This window comes from Chiloscyllium plagiosum, chromosome 23 (assembly GCF_004010195.1).
Source record: "Chiloscyllium plagiosum isolate BGI_BamShark_2017 chromosome 23, ASM401019v2, whole genome shotgun sequence".
In the NCBI taxonomy this organism is placed as follows: Eukaryota; Metazoa; Chordata; class Chondrichthyes; order Orectolobiformes; family Hemiscylliidae; genus Chiloscyllium; species Chiloscyllium plagiosum.
This window is the reverse complement of record NC_057732.1, coordinates 56,266,220-56,292,581: the sequence shown is the minus strand read 5'-3', so window position 1 is coordinate 56,292,581 and position 26,362 is coordinate 56,266,220. Positions and strand designations below refer to the sequence as shown.

General features: G+C 41.6%; 1 protein-coding gene across 1 annotated transcript in view; it reads right to left on the bottom strand.

Annotated features, from left to right (window-relative positions):
• LOC122561887 (semaphorin-3E-like) overlaps positions 1–26,362 on the bottom strand; it is a 309,586-nt gene that overhangs the window by 150,064 nt on the left and 133,160 nt on the right. The window contains exons 3-4 of the mRNA XM_043714219.1: positions 18,086–18,148; positions 13,811–13,930 (exon numbers count right to left, since the gene is read on the bottom strand). Coding sequence (XP_043570154.1) covers positions 13,811–13,930; positions 18,086–18,148 — 183 coding nt within the window. The remainder of the gene's footprint in view (positions 1–13,810; positions 13,931–18,085; positions 18,149–26,362) is intronic.

Sequence of the window (26,362 nt, the reverse complement as noted above, 5' to 3'; positions counted from 1 at the left end):
AACCTACCCTCCAGGATATTGGTGCCCTTCTGGTTCAGGTGCAACCTGTCCTGCTTGTATAGGTCCCACCTTCCCCAGAATGCAGTCCAATTGTCCAAATACCTGAAGCCCTGAAGCCCTCCCTCCTACACCATCCTTGCAGCCACGTGTTCAACTGCACTCTCTCCCTATTCCTTGCCTCACTGTCATGTGGCACCGGCAACAACCCAGAGATGACGACTCTGTCTGTCCTAGCTTTTAGCTTCCAGCCTAACTCCCTGAGCTCCTGAATGACCTCCCCACCCCTCTTCCTACCTATGTCGTTGGTGCCAACGTACACCATGACTTCTGGCTGCGCACCCTCCCCTTTAAGGATTCTGAAGACACGGTCCGAGACGTCTCGGACCCTGACACCCGGGAGGCAACAAACCATCCGAGAGTCTCGCCCATGTCCACAGAACCGCCTGTCCGTCCCTCTAACTAAAGAGTCTCCTATAATTAGCGCTCTCCTCCTCTCCCCCTTTCCCTTCTGAGCCTCAGAGCCAGACCTCGTGCCAGAGACCCGGTCACTGATGCTTGTGAGACAACTTATTTTATTGTATTTGCCTTTCCTAAAGGTGTATTTATGGGGTGTCACTATATTAGAACTGTTGCTGCTTAGTTGTTAAGTAATCAATTATTCATTTAAAGCTTCCAATAGCGTTAAAGTTACATCAATTTTTCTTCCTTTTGTTTGTATTTTAGCTGAGTGTAAGAATAAAATGTGTTTTTGTTAAAGCTGAGTAACATGACAGATTGAATTACATCTGGAACACATCATCTTCCATTTGCCTTTATATAAAGGCAAAGTTAGGGTGTCGACTATCTCCTTGATGTACCTGAAGGGGTTTGATCTTGTCTATAACGTAATGAAAAAATAACTGAGGGCCTCTGAATAATAAGGCCAATATTCTAGCAGCTGGAACTGTATCAATCACAAATGAACAACATAGTTATCAACCATTTGCTGATTCATTTCAATGGGCTATGCCAATACAAATCAGAGTTAACCTGCTTGGTTTAAAATCTAAATAAATCCTGGCAGTTGACTGTCCATCACTTTTAACTGGTGTCTTCTCCATGGCAATGCCTCTACCAGTCAGAGTCCACTTGCCAAACAATCAGACCACGCCCTTCATACAGGATAAAGGTGGTTTTCCCCTTTAAATTGCAATGAAATCAAGAAAATATTCTTTGAGGAAACATGTATTTTTTCAGCAACAGTTATAATTCATTATATTTGACAGGATTTTCATCAGCTTTTTGGATCATTACCTAAGAATTGATACTTTCAACTACATTTTTATTATAGAACAAGCTTTCCTCATCATTTTTGAATAAAGATAAACTTATTCTATTACGAGCAGCTTCACTGAACATCCAGATATAACAAGCTCCGTCAATTGATATCTTTATGTTTTTTAGCTTCTGATTGTTTTTGTAATGAACTGTTTGATAAATGGAAATTATAAAGCTTTTGTAAGGTAAGTTTACGGTCTGCTGTGAGAGCTGGCATTAATCATGACGAAATAGTCTACTGTTTGTGTTGGTGTTATGGGTACATTGTATTGAACTGATTAAATGTTTTGGAAAATATTGTCCTAAAAGTTACTAGTAACATGTTTTTATGTTTTTGGTAATTTCACTAGATGAGGCAGACAAGAGTCATTTGCCAAATCTCTTTTCCATCAAATAAATCTCCTGAGAGTAGTTGTATACCGTCACTAATCACATTGACGAAAGTTACAGCAATCTGTTGTGTTGTGAATAGACTGGGAATCCAGGAGGAAGTGAGGACTGCAGATGCTGGAGACCAGAGTTAAAAAATGTGGTGCTGGAAAAACACAGCAGGCCAGGCAGCATCCGAGGAGCAGGAGAATCAACATTTCGGGCATAAGCCCTTCTTCAGGAATCTGAAGGGCTTATGCCCGAAACGTCGATTCTCCTGCTCCTCGGATGCTGCCTAGCCTGCTGTGTTTTTCCAGCACCACATTTTTTTAACACTGGGAATCCAGCCTTGTTAATAATCTTATTTCTGTACAAAACAACATAACCAATTCTGCATTTTCCTTCAGATTCAAATCAAGATGTCAAAAATGAGAGTCAATTTTGCATATTTTATGCGACCCAACTTTTGGCTTGACCCCTGACTCAAGCGTACCTTTGGCTTGACCCCTTGCTTACCTTGCACATTTCTACCATGACCTATCTATTCAAATAAACACTGCCTCTCTATCTTAGAGTTAAATAGATTGTATAGAAAGATGACGTCAGACCATATACACAAGACATAGGAGCAGAAGTAGGCCATTCAGCCCATCGGGTCTGCTCCCCCATTCAATGAGATCATGGCTGATCTGATAATCCTCAGATCCACTTTCCTGGCTTTTCACTGCAACCTTTGCTTCCTTTACTGATTAAAAATTTATTTATCTCAGCTTTAGGTATATTTAATACCCCAGTCTGTTTAGTCTTCTGCAGGAATTTCACAGATTCACTGCCCTCAGAGAAAATAAAAATTCTTCCTCATCTCTGTCCTAACTGGGCAATCCCTTTCTCTGAGATAGTGCCCTCAAGTCCTACGCATTCCCACAAGGGGAAACAGCCTCTCTGCATTGATCCTATCAAGCTCCTAAGAATGTAAGTTTTAAAAAGGTCACCTTTCATTCTTTTAATTTCAATATGCACAGCTCCAACTGCACAGCATCTTTTGGAAGGCTGTTTCATCCATATCAAGTATCAACTTTGTTAACTTCCTCTGGACAGCCTTCACTGTCAGTATGTTTCCTTAGGTAAGGGCATTAAACTATTCACAGATTCCAGCAGTGCTCTGATGAGTGCCTTGCATTCATTTAGCAAAACCTCCACCTGTTTATATTCCATTTAAATTTCAATTAAGTTCAACATCCCATTTGGCTTCCCTATTACACACTGAATCCTTTTATCCCTTCTGAGGATTTGGATTACACCATTCAACTGAACAGACTTCAGTCTAACAGTTCCCTTCCCCCTCAGTATGAGTGTACATTGTCAAATATTCCAGCCTAGATTTGTATCCCATGTCTATTACACGGTAAACAGGAAGAGAATGGAGTGGTAATCACTCTGTAACAATCATTAATATTCCCATGATTAACACAACAAAAAAAACTTGTCTTTATATAGCTACTTTCACAATTTTAAAAATCACACAACACCAGGTTATAGTCCAATAGGTTTAATTGGAAGCACAGTAGCTTTCGGAGCGACGCTCCTTCATCAGGTGGAAGGAGCGTCGCTCCGAAAGCTAGTGTGCTTCCAATTAAACCTGTTGGACTATGACCTGGCGTTGTGTGATTTTTAACTTTGTACACCCCAGACCAACACCGGAATCTCTAAATCATGTTCACAATTTTAGAAAGCCATAATGTTCTTCCCAGCCAATAAATTACTTGAATGTACAGTCATTTGTTGCTGTGCAAGATTACAGAGAAGTTACTTTACACACAGTACAATCCCACAAATAGCAAACAAGGTGAATTAGCAGTTAATCCATTTTGACAATGTTGGCGAGAGATGAATGTTTGCTGGGTCACCAATTCTTTCTCAGAATGAGATGTTCTTTCATTTACCCAGAAGCAGTCCCACAGCTTAGCATCTCCCCTGAAAAGAATACCTTTGCACATTGACTCCAACATTTCTGGGTTGTTCTTGCTTATATCTTGAAGTGAGGACTGAATCCAGAGGCGAGAGTTTCATCAGTTGATGAATACAGACAGCTTTGATGTCATGACACAAAATTGAGAAACAAATTTGTAAGGAGATCTCAGCTATCTGTAAGAATAATAGGGTGATTATGGTAGGGGATTTTAAATTCCCAAACATAGAGAGAAAGTGAGGGCTGCAGATGCTGGAGATCAGAGCTGAAAATGTGTTGCTGGAAAAGCGCAGCAGGTCAGGCAGCATCCAAGGAACAGGAGAATCGACGTTTCGGGCATAAGCCCAAGAAAGGCTTATGCCTGAAACGTCGATTCTCCTGTTCCTTGGATGCTGCCTGACCTGCTGCGCTTTTCCAGCAACACATTTTCACTTCCCAAACATAGACTGGGATTGCCATAGTGTTAAGGGTCTAGATAGAAAGGTATTTGTTAAGTGTGTACAAGAAAACTTTCTAATTCAGTATGTGGATGTACCTACCAGAATAGGTGCAAAACTTGACCTACTCTTGGGAAATAAGGTAGGGCAGGTGACTGAGGTGTCAGTGGGGGAGCACTTTGGGGCCAGCGACCATAATTCTATTAGATTTAAAATAATGATGGAAAAGGATAGACCAAATCTAAAAGTTGAAGTTCTAAATTAGAGAAAGGCCAATTTTGTTGGTATGAGGCAAAAACTTTCAAAAGCTGATTGGAGTCTGATGTTCGCAGGTAAAGGGAAAGCTGGAAAATGGGAAGCCTTCAGAAATGAGATAACAAGAATCCAGAGAAAGTATATTCCTGTCAGGGTGAAAGGAAAGGCTGGTAGGTATAGGGAATGCTGGATGACTAGAGAAATTGAGAGTTTGGTTAAGAAAAAGAAGGAAGCATATGTCAAGTATAGGCAGGATAGATCGAGTGAATCCGTAGAAGAGTATAAAGGAAGAGGAGTACACTTAAGAGGGAAATCAGGAGGGCAAAAAGGGGACATGAGATAGCTTTGGCAAATAGAATTAAGAAGAATCCAAAGGGTTTCTACAAAAACATTAAGGACAAAAGGGTAACTAGGGAGAGAATAGGGTTGTTTTTCAGACTGGAGGCCGGTGACCAGTGGAGGGTCACGAGGATCGGTGCTGAGCCCACTACTTTTTGTCATTTATATAAATAATTTGGATGTGAGCATAAGAGGTACAGTTAGTAAGTTTGCTGATGACACCAGAATTGGAGGTGTGGTGGACAGTGGAGGAGGTTACCTCAGATTACAATGAGATCTGGACCAGATGGGCCAATGGGCTGAGAAGTGGCAGATGGAGTTTAATTCAGATAAATGCGAGGTGCTGCATTTTGGGAAAGCAAATCTTAGCAGGACTTGTGCACTTAATAGTCAGATCCTAGGGAGTGTTGCTGAACAAAGAGACCTTGGAGTGCAGGTTCATAGCTCATTGAAAGTGGAGTTGCAGGTAGATAGGATAGTGAAGGTGGCATTTGGTATGCTTTCCTTTATTGGTCAGAGTATTGAGTACAGGAGTTGGGAGGTCATGTTGTGGCTGTACAGGACATTGGCTCGGCCACTATTGGATTATTGTGTGCAATTCTGGTCTCCTTCCTATCGGAAAGATGCTGTGAAACTTGAAAGTGTTCACTAAAAACTTACAAGGATGTTGCCAGGGTTGGAGGATTTGAGCTACAGGGAGAGGCTGAATAGGCTGGGGCTGTTTTCCCTGGAGCGTCAGAGGCTGAGGGGTGACTTTATAGAGGTTTACAAAATTATGAGGAGCATGGATAGGATAAATAGACAATGTCTTTTCCCTGGGGACGGGGAGTCCAGAACTAGAGGGCATAGGTTTAGGGTGAGAGGGGAAAGATATAAAAGGGACCTAAGGGGCAACTTTTTTCACGCAGAGAGTGGTACATGTATGGAATGAGCTACCAGGGGAAGTAGTGGAGGCTGGTACAATTGCAACATCTTTTTTAGATTGGATTAGATTCCCTACAGTGTGGAAACAGGCCCTTTGGCCCAATAAGTCCACACCGACCCTCCGAAGAGTAACCCACCCAGGCCAATTTCCCTCTGACGGATGTACCTAACACTATGGGCAATTTAGCGTGGCCAATTCACATGACCTGCACATCTTTGGACTGTAGGCGGAAACTAGAGCACCCAAAGGAAATCCATGCAGACACAGGGAGAACGTGCCATCTCCACACAGACAGTTGCCAGAGGCTGGATTCGAACCTGGGACCCTGGTGCTGTGAGGCAGCAGTGCTAACCACTGAGCCACCGTGCTGCCCAGAAAGGCATTTGGATGGGTCTCTGAATAGGAAGTTTTGGAGGGATATGGGCCGGGTGCTGGCAGGTGGGATGAGATTGGGTTGGAATATCTGGTCGGCATGGACGGGTCTGTTTCCATGCTGTACATCTCTATGACTCTATGACTCAATTGACCCTGCTTTCTGACCACAGATGCTGCCCGACTGCAGAATTCCTTTCGCATTTTCTGTTTCTACACTGACTCATGATTTGCTTTATGTTGTTTTATTTTCAGTCGTACTACTTTCTCCAGTTCCAGGGGAAAACTGTGGGTGTCTATGTTGTAAAGTGACACTAACCACAGCCACAACACTATTAGAAAAAGGCAAATCTGCAGGACAAGAGGCAACTTTTATATTTCTGGTTCCAATTACAGAAACTTTTGCCAAATGAACTAGTTGTTGAATAAACGAAGTCAGCATAATTAAGTACAGCTTTTTTTGAACACTTGTGTGAGCTACATACACAATTAGATTTCAAATACTTCCTTCTAAAAAAATACATCCTCTTCCATCTGTTCCTAAAACCCAAGGCAATGTTTCACTCTGAGTAAGGTTTATGATGCTGTCTGATTTCAGCTATAATTTAGGTGCTACAGCAAGGTAAGTGCTGTAGCCTTTCTGTTTCCTTACATAAAGCATGTCTTGCAAATGTTTCACAAAGTGTCAGGGATAGGGGTAGTGAATGTGTAATGACTTAATAAATCAGAAAACGATACATTTCCCCTTTCTCCACCTGTCAAATTGAGTGAACTCTCATTGCTATCCTTTAGATTTTCAGTTATATTAATGATACTGGGGAACACAACGCTGTGTACCTTTATTGCTAATGTTCTCACCAGGACAATGCATGCCCAGTAAGATGTGGATCCAGCTACAGTCTGCAGGAGCATTCCTAAGTTAATAATTCACTTTTTGGACAATAATATTTAACTGCTCAATGGTAGGAGCTGTCTGAATGTGCCAGATAGCAAAATGTTTCTACTTGCTGTGACCTGGTTAATTTGAATTTTAAATATGGAAGACGATAATATCCTGCTCATTGTCAATTACTGATGGAAGATAATGTTTCTTGGTTCTGTAAAGATTGTAATGAGATCAGCCATGTTAATGCCATAGAATATGAAGTCCCTGATTGAGGCTGTCAATCTGATCCAATCAGGGAGCCTTGGCTGACTGTTATAAACAGGAGAGTCACCTCTTCTCCCTCATCTATCGTACGGACACGCCTTGGCGTGCCCATTTGCCACCGGGCGGTAGGGATCCCCAGTGGAGGACTCTCTACGTGAGAGTCCTCCCCCTTTCTCTCGGGGATCTGGGGTGGAGGGTGCTGCACGCAGAAGTCCCCTGCAACCGCAGATTGCGGTGGTTCACGGACTCCCAGCCCAACTGCTTGTTCTGTGGCGCTGTGGAGTCCGTGGACCACGTGTATATTGGTTGTGGGTGTTTGCACTCCCTTTTTGATTTTCTGAAAAACCTCCTCCTCTGTTTTTGGTTGCACTTCAGTCCCACGCTCTTGATCTTTGGGCACCCGGTACGGAGGAGGGAGGGCAGGTCTGAAGACCTCCTCGTGGGTCTGCTCCTGGGCCTGGCCAAACTGGCCATTAACAGGTCCAGGCAGTGGGCCGTGGAGGGGGTCGTTAGGGCCGACTGCCTGCCCCTCTTCCGCGGTTACGTTAGGGCCCGGGTGTCCTTGGAGAAGGAGCACGCGGTGTCCACCAACACCCTGGAGCTGTTCAGGGAGAGGTGGGCGCCGCAGGGAGTGGAGTGCATTATTTCTCCCTCCAACTCTATTTTGATTTAACCCCTGCCCTCCCCTTCACTGTTTGATCACACAGCATTGCCCTTTGTGAAGGGCACTGCTTGTCACTGGCCACTTGGGTGTTTTCCTATCTTCTTGATGGTGGATACTGAATAAAGATTCGTACATCTTGTGTCTCACACCTGCACACACACACCATGGGTGCTGGGGAAAAAATAAGCGCTACCGCAGTTAGGTGGTAGTGTGGGGGGTTAAATAATAAAAAAGGACAAAAAAACAGGAAAGTCAGAGGTTCTGTTCACTCTGAAAGCTGGCTCCAAGGAGCCAGACCAGTGTCAAGGACTCTTCACATGAAACTAAAGAGTGACTTGGTGAGGGGAAATTGACCTCTGTGGAGCTATTAGGTAAAAATGAGGACTGCAGATGCTGGAAATCAGAGTCTAGATTAGAGTGGTACTGGAAAGACACAGGTGGTCAGGCAGCATCCGAGGAGCAGGAAAATCGACATTTCAGGCAAAAGCCCTTCGTCAGGAATCCTGTGGAGCTATTTCTGATTCCAGTGTTTTTATTAATTTATAAAGCAAATGTACGTAATGACAAAACACATGGTCCCTTATCAGTTCTTTCCACTTGCTTTGCCTTTCTGAAAAAGGCCTGAGAGAGGGGTAGATGGGTCTAATGACCAAGGCCCATATACTGGAGGACCTGTGACCATTGAACATACAACAATACCCAAAGCACACAGGGGAGGGGGATAATTCACCCCCAAACATGCAGGAAAGCTTAGGCATGGGCACACTATCGGCTGACCAATAGAATCTCCGAGGAACTGTTTGTCCAATCACAGGCTGGTTTCCTCTCATACTTGCTGATGAGATGTCCAAGTGGCAGAGGTCAGGGATCATATACACAAGAAGGGAGGGTTTGGTTGGGCTGGTGAAACCCAAGTTGCTCAGGGACAAAGACAACTGCTAGGGGGAGGGAGGGCTACATGGGGTATGAGGAGGAGACAGATGGAGGCTACAGAGTGTGGAGAGAGGGAGGTGTGAGGGGACAGAAGCTGCAAAACATGGGCAGTATTGAATAGTAACAGTGCTGATTGGATGATCAGGCATGATGATAGTGAGTATCTAAGAAGGCTTAAATGGGCTGAATAGTCTTTTCCTGCTCCTTTACTTTTCTGTAGGATTAAGAATAAACTTGTCAACAAAGGAATACCCAACTAATTAGTAACTAATTAAACTAGAAAGCACAAGGCAATGAATTCCTTGCAAAACAATGTGGAAACTCTAGTTTAAGATTGCGTATATTCAGGAGCTACCATACACAGGGCAAATAAAGTCATAGAATGCTCACCATATGGAAACAGACTATTTGGCCCATCAAGTCTGCACTGACTGTCCGAAGAGGATCCGACCATAACCATCACCCCCCCACCCCATCTCTGCATTGCCCCATGGCTAATCCATCTAACCTGCACAACCCTGAACACTACGGGCAATTTACCATGGCCACTCTACCTAATTTACACATCTTTGGACTGTGGGAGGAAACCATGGAGTCACGGGGAGAACGTGCAAACTCCACACAGAGTCACTAGAGGGTGGAATCAAACTGGTGTCCTTGGTGTGGTGAGGCTGCAGTGCTTACCACTCAGTCACAGTAATGGACACTGCATTAATTGTTCATTTAAATCTGCGGTGCAGTGAAAAGGTAAGTGACTGCCTGGGGTTAAAATCTTATATCTTTGACCATATGCAATAGAAACACTTTAGCTGTGTCCTCACCAGTTTATAGAAGATTTATTTATGCATTTTGTGTATGAAATTATGTCAAATATTTTAAAAACAACTTTTGTTGCTAACTTATGTCCATTGCCTTGTTCCAATTTAATTCCTGCGGGGTCTAAGAAATGAATGCTTCCTTTGTGTGTAATAGTTTCAGGATCAATAGAGAGCGAGTAATTTTTGAGGATATTGATGCAATCTTCTAGTTTTGCTTCCCCGCCAACCCAAAAAAACCCATTTATCAACAGAAATACACAGTGTTTTTACAATGACTTATCACCGAATAAGGAGTGCAAAGGTAGCTGCAGAAGTTAAAATATAGAAAACCTTAAGGTGGGGCTTTATGGAAAAACAAGTATTTTGACTCGGTCTTTAACTTTGAAAGGCGGAGGAGGTTAAAGATTAGGATTTGTAAATTCAGGTGTTTTGAAGCAGCTAAAGCCAGGCCCCATGGTTTCCCTCCCTCCTTCCCTGCCCTGTTTCTGGGGAAAGTGCTGCTCTTTAGGGGGTAACAACTACCCTTGTGTTCAATTTACAGGAATGTGATAGAGCTGATGTCATCCTGGACCTCAACAACATAAAGGTAGCTCAGGAAACCTCTCACCTCAGTGTGTGAGCAATCAGGACAGAGAATGGGTAGCAGGTCAAAACATTTGTGTGTGAGAGTAGACAAGAGACATTTAAAATATTCATGTCTGCAATAGTTTTTAAAAAAGATGAAATCTAATATGTACTATAAATTAATTCCTCCTGTTTTGATAGAATATGACAGATTAACCCTTTAGAAGTAATTTTCCATACATTTAGGATATAAAATATAATTGCATGGTCAAGAGTAACATAACAAGGGTATTTTGACTGTTTTCTTGGCACTGAAGTGTGTCTGCTGGAGGCATGTTTGGAAAACCGTGTTCATATGGGTTTATAGAAGTATAATGGCACTTAAGACCAATGCATCTGGATTTTTGACACCGGGGGAATGTTACTGAGGAAAGCAATTGAGGCTGGAGACTGAATGGAAGGGTTTTATGTTGAGTCTTTACATTGTACTTGATTGTGTTTCCTTAAGGAATGGGAGCTGATGTCTTGTGTACTCCCCTCTCCTCATGGTACCATGGAAAGAGACCGACATGTTACCCAGCCAATAAAATTCATATTCCAGTTGTCTCTGGCATCATAAATCAGGTGCAGTCAACTGGTAAAATAAGACCACATTATTTAGAAATGTCAGTCATTGAACAGCTAACTTTTGTCAGGCAAGAATTACACTCAATATGTAGATCATCTTGAGTGGCTATCCCAATACTGGATTGTGCGTCCATTTGTTGAATTAAATGCCTTTAATCTCAAGAATTCCAACAGGAATCTTTGGCCAATTCACAGAAGACCTATCTAGCTGTAAAATGTCAGCACACTGAGACCAGAAGAATATCATTCAGGTCCGGTATAGCTTTACACAATGGTGCTTAACCTCAGTGCGACAGAACTTAGACTACATAAGATAGCATCTGTCAACCAGTTTAGTGCATCAATGTAATGAGGAAACAATCCAACTGTCAAAACCTTTAAGCTTAATAAGAATTATCTTACAATCTCAGGGCAGCAACCTAATAAGACACTGAGTAATTACCCACAACACAAGGATGTATTTGCTCAGAATAGCCCTTTCTTCAACTTTGATTGGATATGGACCTGGTTAACAAAGCCATCAATTGTTGCCTGTCCCAAATTGCACTTCTTTTGAGTGACTCACTCAGCCATTTCAGAAGGCAGTTTAGAGTCAACCACATTGCATTGTTTATAGAGACACACATAGGCCAGAAGATTTCCTTCCCTAAATCAGTGAACCAGATAAATTTTTACAAAAATCGACAATGGTTTCATGGTCATCACCACTGAGACTAGATTTCAACTCCAGAGTTATTGATGGAATTTAAATTCCATTGGTTGCCATGCTAGGATTAGAATCCATAAAGTGAGAGAATTGATCAGGGACTCTGGATTCATGATGCCACCATCTGCACCAGTTGCAGTCCATGATCGAGGAGATGGCTGGACCCAGGGCAAAGTAATTTTATATCATCTGGATCAGTGTATTAGACGAGCACAAGGGAATCAAGGGTTAAGGGGGAAAGGCAGGAAACTGGAGTTGAGGATTATCAGATCAGCCACGATCTCATTGTATGGTGGAGTAGACTCAATGGACTGAATGAATTAATTCTCCTCTGACATATTATGGACATATGGGCTGTTGGTTTGTTAGAGCATTAGCACAGAAACAATCTGGTACTCATCTAGCTAAAGAGTTTATTTCAGTTACAGAAAAGGTTAACTCATCTTTGATCACAGGCATATAAGAGTTAGACTTTGCCAAACAAAAAATGAGAGATTTGGCTCAAAGTGTCAATTTTGATGAGTTTTGCCAGTGATTCCTGTCTACGAATCTGGCAAGTCTTCTCACCATATCTTACAAAACACGCTTCACTCTGATCCTAATGACTTCTGTACCGCAAGATGCCCCACACATCCAATTATAACCTCATGCCATCACTCATCCTAGCAACAACACCTCATCAGTGCCATCTATAAAAGCCCAACATGCATCTGGACAAGCATCCTCAGTCTGGGGTTATCCTGTGTCTTTTCTGACTTCTTTCCCCAGACATGGCAGATAGGGGAAAATTGATGCCCCATTTTCTGGGCCCTGCCCTGGAGGTTCCTGCTGACACAGTTGGTGGGATTCCCTGAGCACACAGCTTCCTTGCTGCAGTGTTACAATGAGAGTTACCAGAGCAACCTGAGGGCCAGCATTGAAGGGCAGAGCGTCCGTGAGTCGATCACAGATGTGCCATGATGTTTTATAGAGGCTGATACATGTCAGATGCCAATGTCTGTGGATGTGGGTTGTGCGTGACCAGTGCCTATGGAGCTTCCCCTGAGATGTCGGTGCCCGGTAATCAACATGGAGGTTATTTAGAGCATGCAGTGACCAGGTATCCAGTTAGATTTCCATGTCGAGAATTCTCAACATCTCGTTTATTTGCAGTTAATGATGGGATAGAAAGCTGCTTCTTAATGAGGTGTGATTGCTCATTGATCTGGTTGTTACTCGGTAATAATTCCCCTTCATGAGCAACTCACCGCAGCCAGGTATAAGCTCAACTTGATGGCCAGCATTTAGTTAAAAGATTCCACATTTGCCCCAGTGTAGAGCTGGGCATCACTGATCTGCTAGCACATTTCTCACATCACTCAGCCCAATATGTTTACTTCACTGCCAAATAAACCTGATCATTACTTCAAATTGAATTCTAAATTAAAAGTATTGATTAGCTTGAAAAACTGATCAATTTTGCCCACATTCCAAAGACATATGGATAAGAACACTTCTTGAATATAGGACAGTTAATTATTAGAGATTTAATTCCTCAAACTTTAGTATTTATTCCATGTGAAGTAGCAATCCTCTCGATTGCATTAGAAAACAAATCAGCTGTGAGTATTTGCATCATCCTGATCAATACTACCAGGATCCTTGGAGTAGGAAGTAGCAACAAAATTCAAGGTAAGATTCCGAAAGTGGAAGGAAGGGAGGAATAAAGGGATTACATTCATATTGGGAGCTTTCAGAGAAATAAAATTGCATGAATGATCAGACAGGAACTAATGGCCTTCACAAAATGCAACACTAATCATTCCACGAGATTTGAACAAACAAGACAATTCCATGATGTTGGTTTTAGGTTATTTTATTTTCCAGATTTACACTTACTTTTTAGAAGGTGATTAATGTATCCACAATTCAGTTTTCTGTAATAAATTATTTGCAAACAATTCCAGTATCAACAGTTTCAGAAAATAGCCCAGAAAAGATGCAGTCATTAAGACTAAGGAAATGTTTGACTTGGTTGTCTGAACCTGTTCACTCTGCTGCGGAGGATTTGATCATCAGCATGAAATAATTCACTATTTCAATCGTTAATTCACTAAATTTGTTTGGATGTTTCACTGGATAGTATTACAATAATAAAGTTATCCATGTAATCCCATCAAAAATATTACCTACAAAGCCAGAACATTTATGAGCCATTTTTTTTGTCTGTTTCCAGAGAATACTATCTCATACCACAGCGTTTAATAGCACCCTTTAGGTCAGGAGTTTCACTCATTTCAGTTTAAACCTGTAATCCTACAGTACACGCTGCAGCAGTTTCACACAAAAACACACCAGGAATGCTTCACTGACACATTTCCCTTACCTCAGCCCAACGACCCACTCTGATAAAGGCGCAGCCTGGATCGAAGGCCCCTGTCCCACAGGCCAGGAGGTGAGATCGATTGTATGAATGAAGAACACGGATAAAATTTGCACATTCTGACTGCAAACAAAGGAAAAGAGAGTGATATAAACAATGATAGGATACTTCTCAGTCATTTACATGATATGGGTGTCATGGGCTGGGAATGTATTTATTGTCCTTCTTTAATTGCCCTGGAAAAGGAGGTGGGGAGCTACTTTCCATAGCTACTGCTCTCTGAGCAGGATGGGGACTCCCACAATGCTCTTAGGGAGACAGTTTCAGGACTTTGATCAAGCTACACTAAAAGAACAGGAATATATTTCCATGTTAGAATAGTAGGTGGCTTGGAGGGAAACTTGCAGATGATGGCATTCCCATATGCCATAGAAACGCAGAAAATAGGAACAGGAGGAGGCCATTCAGCCCCTCAAGCTTGCTTCACCATTTAATACGATCATGGCTGATCATCCAATTCAGTCTCCAGTATCTGCTTTTTCTTCATACCCTTTGATCCTTTTAGTGCCAAGAACTATATCTAAGTCCTTCTTGAAACCCTTTATTATATCTGCAGCCCTTGTCTTTCTGGCCAGCAGAGATCTTGAATTTGGAAGATGCATTTCTGAGTTGTGCCATTCTGTAGGCAGTGCACACCACTGCTACTGAGCATTGACAGTGGAGGGAGTGGATGTTTGTGAATGTGATGCCCATGAAATGGACTTTGTCCTGGATGGTATCGAGCCTCGAGTGTTTTTGGAGCTGCACCCATCAAGGGCAGGTGGGGAATAATTTGTCAAAATACTGACTTGTGCCTTGTAGGTGGTGGACAGATTTTAGGGATTCAGGAAGTGAGTTAGCTGCTGCAGGACCTCTAGTCTCTGACCTGCTCTAGCTACCATATTTAGATGGCTAGTTCAGTTGAGTTTCTGGTCAATGGTAACCCCCCAGGATAGTGATAATGGAGATTCAATGATAGTAGAATGATTGAATGTGAAGGGGCAGTGGAGGATTGTCTTTTATTGAAAGTGGTCATTGCCTGGTGTGAATGTTACTTGCTCATTGCCAACCCAAGCCTGGGTATTGTCCAGACCTTGATGTATTTAGATAGGCTTTGCTTTAGTCTCTGAGAAGTCTCTATGAATGATGCCAAACATTGTGCAATCATTGGTGCAAGTCCCTACTTCTGACCATATAATGGACGGAAGGTCATTGATGAAGCAGCTGAAGATGGTTTGCCCTTGGACACTATCCTGAGGAACTCCTGCAGAGATGTCCTGGAGCTAAGATGACTGACCTTCAATAACCACACGTGTGTGGTAGGACTCTAACCATTGGAGCGTTTTCCTCTGATTCCTCTGATGTGGACTTGATGTCAATGGCAGTCATTGTCCCCTCTGAAATTCAGCTCTTTTGTCCATGTTTGAACAAATGTTATAATGGGGTCAGGAGCTCAGTGGGCCTGGTGGAACACACTGCAGAAATATCTGATAAAAGGAATGGAACCAGATAAACCACCCATGGACCAAGTGACTGGATTGACAATGGGAAACACAGCTCTGTGGACCCTGCATGGTCCTCCTTTCCAATGCTTAGAAATTTGTGCCAAAATAAGGGGAGCTGTCTCACAGACTATTCAAGCAGAGCAGGTGGCACAATGGGTCTACAAGCAGTTGCCCAGGGAGTCTTCAACATTATCATTCAACCCACAGACTGAGAACATTTAGCATCAGAACTGAAGATTTACTAGAATTGAACGCAGTAGGTATTTATTAAAATGGAGAATGATTAAGAAATAAAAGGATTTGTTCACCACTTTACACTATTTGAATAATTTTAGGTGGACTGCTTTAAACTTGAAACTAAAGTTTTGTCTGATTAACCTGATAATTCAGCAAAGTAAAACATATCAAAAATTTTAAATCAAATTAAACTCAAATTAAAAAAACATTTTCAAATACTGTAAAATTATTAAAACTTACAAATCACAAAAATGTGTGGAATACTCTTCATTCATAGTTCAGTGAAGGGTGCAGTGGGAACTTGCTTAGACTTTCCAATCAAATCCAAAATTCCCTAATGATAAGCATTTTGTTTCAATTCAGATTGCAGACGGTTACAGAGAGTGGTGAACTCGGCTCGGACAATCACAAAGGCCAACCTCCCATCTATAGAAACCATCTACCAGGTCCACTGTCAAGGAAAGGCCGCCAGCATTCTCAAAGATCCATCCCACTCTGGCAATGTTTTCTACAACCTCTACCATCAGGGAGAAGGTACAGAAGCCTGAACACATGCACCAGCCGGTTTCAAAACAGTATCTACCCTACTGTTGTTAGAATACTGAATGGACTCACAAACTCTTAACATTTGCCTGTACCTGGGTTTTTGTTTTTGCCACTGTTTACCTCTTATTTACTATCTATGCTACTTAACTCTGATCTGCCTGTATTGTTCACAAGTCAAAGCTTTTCACTGTGCCCCGGTACACATGATAATAAATTCAAATCAATTTTGGTTGAAAACATCTTGCTGATTTTTCTGAATTATTTAAAATTAACCAATAAAACAAAACCAAAAAGCTAGCAGAGGGTTTTTTTTTAATATCGAAGAGAGTTATCTGTCTGAAGACATACTGCACTGTAAGATCTCCTCTAACAAGAGACCCAGTCCAGAAAGGTGTGTCTAACAAAAACAAAACTGTACAGATTATCTGTAAATTTCAATAATTCATTTCAACCATTGGCTTAAAAAAAAACAGTGGATGCTGGAAATCTGAAATAAAAGGATAGTTACTGGAGACACTCAATAGGTCTGCAGCATCTATGGAATGAGAAACAGGGTTAATATTTTGAGTCTGATAATAACATCTCCAGAATTGGCTCGAAAGAAGAATCATTAGACTTGAATGGTTCTGAAAAAAGGTGAACTGGACCCAAAATATTACAACGTTTTCTCTCCATAAATGCTGCTTGACTTGTTAAGTTTCTCCAGCACTTTCTGTCTTTGTTTTGGATCTCCTGTATCCATAGATCTTGTTTTATTTTACTAAAATAATGATAATTTGAGACATTATTAGTCTAACAAACAATTACATATTTTTGAAAATAATACTGTCTCGTTTATCAAATTGCTTAAATTTCCACTTGTTTTAACATTTGATTTCTAGATAATATTTGAACGTTGTGATCGAGCATATGATTTATATACGTTAATTTCACTTATTTTGGAGTTGGAGTTTTGAATTAGTAGCATGTGGCTTTGAGGCTGTGAGTAAGAATGGGCTTAATAATTATCCTGACAGAATTTCTGGAGCCATGATTTGAAATAAGTTTGTGCTGGAAACTAGGTGACAGGGGCCATTTTGGAGCAATAACAGGAATTTATTTGTACTGTAAGATTTTTATAATTAAACAGAACAAACATTGAAAAGTTTGCAGTTGTAACCCTGTGTGCCTCACTTTGTCTAAACACCCTAAGATCTGTATGTCCTCGTTTGTTATGATCTTCCTGCACTCCTTGCAAAACAAAACTTTTCACTGTACTTAGGTACATGAGACTACAATCAATCAAATCAAAAGAATCAGTTGCTTCTGTTTTAGACAAATCAATATTTGATTTTTGCCAAGAAAGACACATAGATTTTAATGCTTTGGGATAAAAAAAACTAGATGTTTAAAAAGTCGCTTTAACTGAGGTCAGATGTAAGAACAGTTTCTCCTTGAGAAGGGAGTTAATTTAGAACAATTAATAAAATGATTACCTGAGCAAATGGTTTTCAGTTGAAAATTCCTCACCAGAGGTCTTTGTTTAAAACCTTGAAGGGCATATTTGAAGTCATTCTAAACTTAGTTGTGTGAATAATCAACAAAAAGATTATTAAACTATATAAACCAGGAATTGAAAGGCACAGTTAATTCACAACTGTAGATGTGAACAAGAAGGAAACAATCTCTAATATTTGAGTTCTGTAAAGTGATGGTGTTGGAATAAATAAGTTTTGTTCTGTAGTGTGTTTTGAAATATTTAAAGACGATGCTATGTATAAACTGTTTGTTCTATTCTACCCTCATTTCTTTTGTCTAATGAACATCTGTTTCATTGTTAAAACTGAAATTGCAGTAACGTGTACTCATGCTTCAGTGAAAGACAACTTTGTTAAATTTAAACAAAAACAAACAGACTTTAGATTGAGATCTGATTTTTCCAGTAGTAACATCAGTTGGGAACATAACATACCATCAAGTCTTTGCCTTTTATTCTGCATTCTTCAATTTGACTTTTTGTAGCTGGCCAGTAAATCTGAAACAAAAAACCAAGAACAATGATAATTATAAAAACACACAGCTATCTCTACATTATAAGAAGCTGGGACAACTGTATTTACTCCAAGTTCCATGATCCAAATGGCTGAAGACAGCAAGCTCATAAACAAATTAATAACTTTTCAGATTTCTTTCCAATTCCCAGAGTGCGGAACTCAATTACTAGGGGACACGAGTTCAAAGTGAGAAGGGAAATGTTTTGGGAAGATATTGGAAGTTCTTTAGCCAGAGGGTGGTGGGTACCTGGAACGTGTTCCCAGTGGAGGTGGTAGGGGCATGAATGTTAGCGTCATTTAAGATGTATCTAGACACATACATGAATGGGCAGGGAGCAGAGGGATACAGACCCTTAGAAAATAGGTGACAGGTTTAGATAGAGGACCTGGATCAGCCCAGGCTTCAAGGGCCGAAGGGCCTGTCCCTGTGCAGTAATTTTCTTTGTTCTTTGTACAATTCTTAATCTTTTTTTATGAAAGGCTGCAAATGGTGCTGTGCAAAATCTCCTCTCTTTGTTTTAAAATGAAAGATGTTTGATTTTAAACCAATGCAAGTGTATTTGTGAGGGGAGATTAACATGGCGTGGAAGAGGTGGGGGTGTTTATGTCCCAGCCTGTCAAGCCTCTCCTTATAACTTTTGAGTTATAAACATAGGCTGGATCATCCAGGTCTCTTTTCACATTTTTTTTGTTCCCAAACTAAACAAGTCCCACCTGACTGCTCCTGTCCACCTTATCAAATCCTCTTAACATCTTGTATGCCTCTGTTAAATCACCTCTTAACTTTCTTCTCTCTAACAAAAACATGCTCATGTCCCTCAGGATTTCCTCATAAGACCTTCCCTCCATACCAGGCAACATCCTTGTAAATCTCCTCTGAACCCTTTCAAAATCCTTCCTATCATGCGGTGACCAGAATTGTATGCAATACTCCAAGTGTGGCTGCACCAAAGTTTGTACAGCTGCAACATGACCTCATGGCTCTGAAACTCAGTCCTTCTACCAATAAAAGCTAACACACCATATGCCTCCTTAACAACCTAATAAAACTGGGTGGCAACTTTTAGAGATCTAAGCCCAAGGACACAGATCTTTCTGCTCATCCACACTACCAAGAATCTTACCATTAACCCAGTACTCTGCATTCCTGTTACTCCTTCCAAAAAGTGAATCACCCCACGCTTTTCCACATTAAACTCCATTTGCCACATCCTTCTGCACTGTCCATAACTCCACCGACCTTAGTGTCATCTGCAAATTCACTAACCCATCCTTCTACGCCCTCATCCAGGTCATTTATAAAAATGACCAACAACAGTGGCCCCAAAACAGATCTTCACAGTAATTGAACTCCATGATGAACATTCCCCATCAACCATCACCCTCTGTCTTCTTCTAGCTTGCCAATGTCTGACTCAAACCACAAAATCACCCTCAATCCCATGCCTCTGTACTTTGTGTAATAGCCTACTATTGAGAACCGTATCCAATGCCTTACTGAAATCCATATACACCACATCAACCACTTTACTCTCATCCACCTGTTTGGTCACCTTCTGAAAGAAGTCAGTAAGGCTTGGGAGGCATGACCTACCCGTCACAAAGTCATGCTGACTATGCATAATCAGCTTACTCATCTTGAGGTGATTATAAATCCTATCTGTTATAATCCTTTCCAAAACTTTGTCCACAATAGAAATAAGGTTCATTGATCTATAATTACCAGGGTTGTCTTTACTCCCCTTCTTGAACAAGGGGACATTAGCTATCCTCTAGTCTTCTGGCACTATTCCTGTAGACAATGACGACAAAGATCAAAGCCAAATATTCTGCAATCTTGTCCCTAGCTTCCCAGAGAATCCTCAGATAAATCCCATCTGGCCCAGGGGACTTATCTATTTTCACATTTTCCAGAATTGCTAACACTTCCTCCTTGTGAACCTCAATCCTCTCTAGTCTAGTAGCCTGTATCTCAGTATTCTCCTTGACAATATTGTCTTTTTCCTGTGTTAATACTGACAAAAAATATTCATTTAACACCTCTCCTATCTCTTTGGATTCCACGCACAACTTCCCTCTACTATCCTTGACTGGCCATAATCTTACTCTGGTCATGCTTTTATTCCTGTCATGCCTATAGAAAGCTTTAGGGTTTTCACGGATCCTATCCGCCAAAGATGTCTCATGTCTCCTCCTGGCTCTTCTTAGCTCTCTCTTTAGGTCCTTCCTGGCTAACTTGTAACTCTCAAGCACCCTAACTGAGCCTTCATGTCTCATCTTTACATAAGCCTCCTTCTTCCTCTTGACAAGAGATTCAACTTCTTTTGTAAACCATGATTTTTTTGCTCAACTACTTTCTCTTTGTCTGACAGGTACATACTTGTCAAGGACACATGAACCACTACCTGTGTAAAAAAAAAAGTTGCTGCTCATGTTCTTTTTAAATCTTTCTCCTCTCACCTTATCTTTGCCTCATCCTCGGGAAAAGACCTTTGACATTCATCTTATGGCGGCACAGTGGCTCAGTGGTTAGCACTGCTGCCTCACAGCACCAGGATCCCAGGTTCGATTCCAGCCTTGGGCGACTGTCTGTGTAGAGTTTGCACATTGTTCCTGTGCTGCGTGGGTTTCCTCCAGATGCTCCGGTTTCCTCCCACAGCCAAAAGATATGCAGGTCAGGTGAATTGGCCATGCTAAATTGCCCGTAGTGTTCGGTGCATTCGTCAGAGGGAAATCAGTCTAGGTGGGTTACTTTTTGGAGGGTCGGTGTGGACTTGTTGGGCCGAAGGGCCTGTTTCCACACTGTGGGGAATCTAGTCTAATCTTATCTTATCTATACCCTGCATGATTTCATAAACCTTAATAAGATCATCCCTCAATCTCCTACATTCCAATGAAAAGAGTCTTTTCAATCTATTTTTATGTTTCAAACCCTCCCAGCAATATCCTGGTAAATCTTTTCTCAACCCTCTCCAGTTTAATAACATCCTTTCTGTAACAGGGCAACCAGAACTGGACGCAATATTCCAGAAGCTGCCTCACCAACTTCCTGTACAACCTTAACCCTTAAACTCAAACGTCTGAGCATCAAAGGCAAGTGTGGTAAATGCCTTTGTAACCACCCTGTCTACCCTAGGGGTAGAGGTACATAATTCTTTGAAGTTGTATCACATGTAGACAGGGTGGTTACAAAGGCATTTACCACACTTGCCTTTGATGCTCAAACGTTTGAGTTTAAGGGTTAAGGTTGTACAGGAAGTTGGTGAGGCAGCTTCTGGAATATTGCGTCCAGTTCTGGTTGCCCTGTTACAGAAAGGATGTTATTAAACTGGAGAGGGTTCAGAAAAGATTTACCAGGATGTTGCTGAGAAGGTTTGAAACATAAATAGTTTAAACATTTTGAGATATACTAAAATGTGATTTTTGAACAAACTGTTTTTTGTAAAAAGGAACTGGCCATATTCAGGTAGTTGAAGAGTGTTTCAATCATTCAAACTCTATAAATAATAATGATTTTTTAAACATGTTCATTAAAAAGTAATCATATTTTTGAAATTGTTGAAAGTTCATATTCTGAAAGTTTTGCTATGTACCTGTAGCTTGTATCACATTCATTTTTGTCATGTAACTGAGGAAATAATATAGTATTTTAAAGATTACTGAATTGTTTAAATACAGTTTTGTTTAAAAGAAATCAATTTCTTTATCTATGTAGAATAAATATTAGAGGCACAGAGCTACATGCAGATCTGGACTGAATCAAGAGGAGCAGGTAGAAATGTAGATCTGTACAGCAGTAGGTAAATCAAGGCTATAGAATTCAGTCTCCATGAAAAAAAACAGGAAAGAAAAGGTAAGGAAAGGATCAGAAGGGTATGGGCCAAGGGCAGGGAATTGGACATTTGGTCAGCATAGACCAGTCTGGGCCAAAGGGCCTGACCGTGTCCTGTAGGACTCTATCATTCTATGACGCTAAAAGTAATCATTCCAGTCTCTCCTGAAAGTCAATATTTGAATTGTACAATTATTTTAGTTAATATTTTCATTCCTCTAATTTCTAAAAACACAATGCTGCTTTAGCACATTTTCAAAGTATTGCTCGACAATTGTAGACAAAGCTGTTGAAAATCATTTGGAAATAACTTGCTTGTGTAACTTGAGTATTTCAAGTAACTCAATAACTAGCTAGTCTGCCAACTCAGACATTTCATTGTTTTGTTTTTCTTTTCTCCTCCCGCAACAGAACTCTTGATAATCTTTTTTCCTCAATCCGAGAAAAATGAGAGCTGCTCCATTTCACTTTTATAGTGACAGTGGCAGCAACAGATTAACTGCTGTCTAGTGCTTTTGATCACAGAGGGTATTGAAAGATGAACTTTGTGTTGCGTATGGGGGGGAAAAAAGAACAGAGTAAATGTATATACCTGTAAAAAGCAACCTCCACTTATTTACATGAGACAGATATATCATTGCAGTAAGTGTCTTATTGTCTCTGATTTAACAAACACATTTGTTATTCACTCATTTGTCTGTCCAACTGTTCTTCCCTCTATTTGGGCTTAATCTCCACCCTCTATCATTTACTCCTTACCCCCTCCCCACCCTAACATCTGCACATAAACCAACATTTTCCCAGTTCGCATTCGTTCTGAGGAAGGGTCACATTAACTCTGATTTCTCTTCACAAATGCTGCCACGACCTGCTAACACCTTCCAGCAACTTCAGTTTTTGTTTGATTTTCTTTCAGTTTTTAAATTCCAGAGGCTTCATGCTCTGAGCAATATTTTAATGGTGACACTCCATACTGGATGAGGTTGGTTCCACATCAATGCAGACAATTGATGGTGGCTTAAGGATTTAAACAATGTACATCAGCTTGACAGCAGCTGATGGAAAACAATAACAAGGTTCATGTCTCACTCCTGCTTGGGGTCCCCAGTGAAATATCATGCAGGAAGATATGCGACCCCATGGCTCAGCTGGGCCTGACTGACCTCTCCCGTAGCACTTTTGTTCTTCCCTCAGATTTCCAGCTGCTGCCTTTCATCTCTTGCGTGTTTATGTAGTTGAATTTGAGAATGACATACTTGGTGATGCCATTTAATCTGACAGATGGTGAGTGCAGCAATACGTATTTAACCCTCTCGCTCCTGGAAGTTTTTCAGAGATACTGGGCAGAATTCACTGTGCCTCATGAAGTTAGTTTGGAAACAGCGGTACTAACTCAGGCAGAAGGGTGAGGAAACCTTCACTGTCCCAGGTTAACCGCGATTCAGTTTTGGGTGGAAGGCTCATAGTTTATCCTCCTGTCTCACCATCAATTAAGGCCATGAAGTGGATAATTAATGCTGTCATTGTGTTGTAATCCTGCTGCTGTTGTTGGTATTCACCAGTGTCTCTAGAGAGGTCTCAGATTCTCAGGAGGGAATCAGACATTGACTGGCTGACTGGCTGATTAGAGGAGCCAGTATCAACCTCCCCACCAGTCCCCCACCTCCATGCCTTATCTCCCACATCCTCACACTGCAATCCCCAATCCACCATCACTCATAACAGGTCTTGGGCCCCATTAAGCCTGGGCTTTGGGAGAGTGCAGTACCAACTGCACAGCTGACACAGCTACCCTTGTGGCACTGCACTGCTGCCAGCCTCTGATTGGCCTGCAGCTCTTGGGAGGGCAGGACATACGCACTAACATATGGACAAGGGGCTGAAATAGGCCATTTGATGCCTCTAGCCTGTTCCACTGTAAGATCGAGGACTCGTCATGTTCTAAATATCACATTCCCATCGAACCCCCCGTGGCCTCTAATTTCTGGCCTAACTAGAATCTATTCACCTCCATCTTAAAAATATTCAAGCCTCCACTTTTATCACTGTCTTAGGCAGGTTCCAAAGTCACACAAACTGCTGAGAAAAAAAGAATTTTCTCCTCATCTCTGTCCTGCAGGGACATTGTCTAATTTGACAGCAGTGTTCCCTTGACAGCAGTGACTGACCTACAAGAGGAAAGATCACTTTTATCTGGTTAAGATTTTATACACTTCAATAACCCACCAACCCCACTCCACCTCATACATTAGTCACAGCCATTCCAGCCTCGTTATTTAAAATCAATGTGTAGTTTTCCAGTGGATTCTATATTGAAGGGTGTATGATCACCTTAACCAGTCACAAGGTATTTGAATTAAAAAGGTGACAGGTTAATATTGCATGGATTATCATGGAGTCAGATGTGCTCAAATTCAATTCCTCACACTGCTAACATTTAAACTATCACTACTTTAGTGTTCTAGGTTAGTTATCATTCCAATACCTGGAGAAATTTAGTTTTTCAAACTGCTGTCACTCAGGCATATTTAATTCTTCATATCACACGTGCCCGTATCAGGTTGTGCCTTCGGTCTCTGAACATGATTGTACATGTCAACGTTATTACTGTTTTAGCCCTCATTTTGGAACCATGTGTTCTGTCCATGAGTCAAATAGACACAGAGGTTAAAATGGAAGAGTATCTTACACTGCTTCGTGTGGAGTTCGGAGGGCTTGAGTTGTTACCGATTTGAATATCTTTGCTTTAGTTTCCAGACAGCCCCACACACAAATCACTCGATCAGCTTCTGTAGCCATAACCACTGGGCAAGAACTCTTCCTTGACCAGACTGTATATCATAGGGAACTGATATCGTACAGTTCATGACTCAGAGTTGGCCGAGGAGACCATGACATTTCTCTTTCAACTCTTCAAAGACAGTCTAATTAAGACGATAAGAAATAGGAGTGGAAGTAAGGCCATTTGGCCCATCGAGTCCACTCTGCCATTTAATCATGGCTGATGGGCATTTCAATGCCACTTACCCGCACTCTCCCCGTATCCTTTAATTCGTTGCGAGATTAAGCATTTATCCATCTCTGCTTTGAAGGCATTTAACTTCCCGGCCTCCACTGCGCTCTGTGGCAATGAATTCCACAGGCCCACCACTCTCTGGCTGAAGAAATGTCTCCTCACTTCCGTTCTAAATTGACCCCCTGTAATTCTAAGGCTGTGCCCACGAGTCCTAGTTTCCCTGCCGATGGAACAATTTCCCAGCATCCACCCTTTCTAAGCCATGCATTATCTTGTGGGTTCCTATTAGATCTCCCCTCAACCTTCTAAACTCTAATGAATACAATCCAAGGATCCTCAGCTATTCATTGTATGCTGGACCTACCATTCCCGGGATCATCCATGTGAATCTCCGCTGTACACGGTCCAGTGCCAGTATGTCCTACCTGAGGTGTAGGGCCAAATCCTGGACACAGTATTCTAAATCAGGCCTAACCAGAGCTTTATAAAGTCTCAGTAGCACCTCACTGCTTTTATATTCCAACCCTCTTGAGATAAATGACGACATTACATTTGCTTTCTTAATCATGGACTCAACCTGCAAGTCAATCTTTAGACAATTTTATACTAGCACTCCCAGATCCCTTTGTACTTTGGCTTTATGAATTTTCTCACCGTTTATACAATAGTCCATGCCAGTATTTTTTTTCCCCCCAAAGTGCAAAACCTCACATTTGCTCACATTGGTCCAAGAAATGGCTGATGAAATTCATTCTCCTAAACTGTCTAAATCTTTCTGCAGCCTCCCCACCTCCTCAGTACTACCTGCCTGTCCACCTAACTTCGTATCATCGGCGAACTTCACCAGAATGCCCCCAGTCCCTTCATTCAGATCATTAATATATAATGTGAACAGCTGCGGTCCCAACACTGAACCCTGCGGGACACCACTTGTCACTAGCTGCCATTCCAAAAAAGAACCTTTTATCCCAACTCTCTGCCTTCTGTCAGACAGCTGATCCTCAATCAATGCCAGTAGCTCACCTTGAACACCATTAGCCCTCACCTTACTCAGCAGCCTCCTGTGAGGCACCTTATCAAAGGCCATTTGGAAGTCTAGGTAGATAATATCCATTGGGTTTCCCTGGTCTAACCTACTTGTTACCTGACTAGACTAGATTCCCTATAGTGTGGAAACAGGCCCTTCAGCCTAACCAGTCCATGCTGCCCTTCTGAAGAGTAACCCACCCAGACCCATTTCACTCTGACTAATGCACCTAACACTATGGGCAATTTAGCATCGCCAATTCACCTGACCTGCACATCTTTGGACTGTGGGAGGAAACCAGAGCACCCGGAGGAAACCCA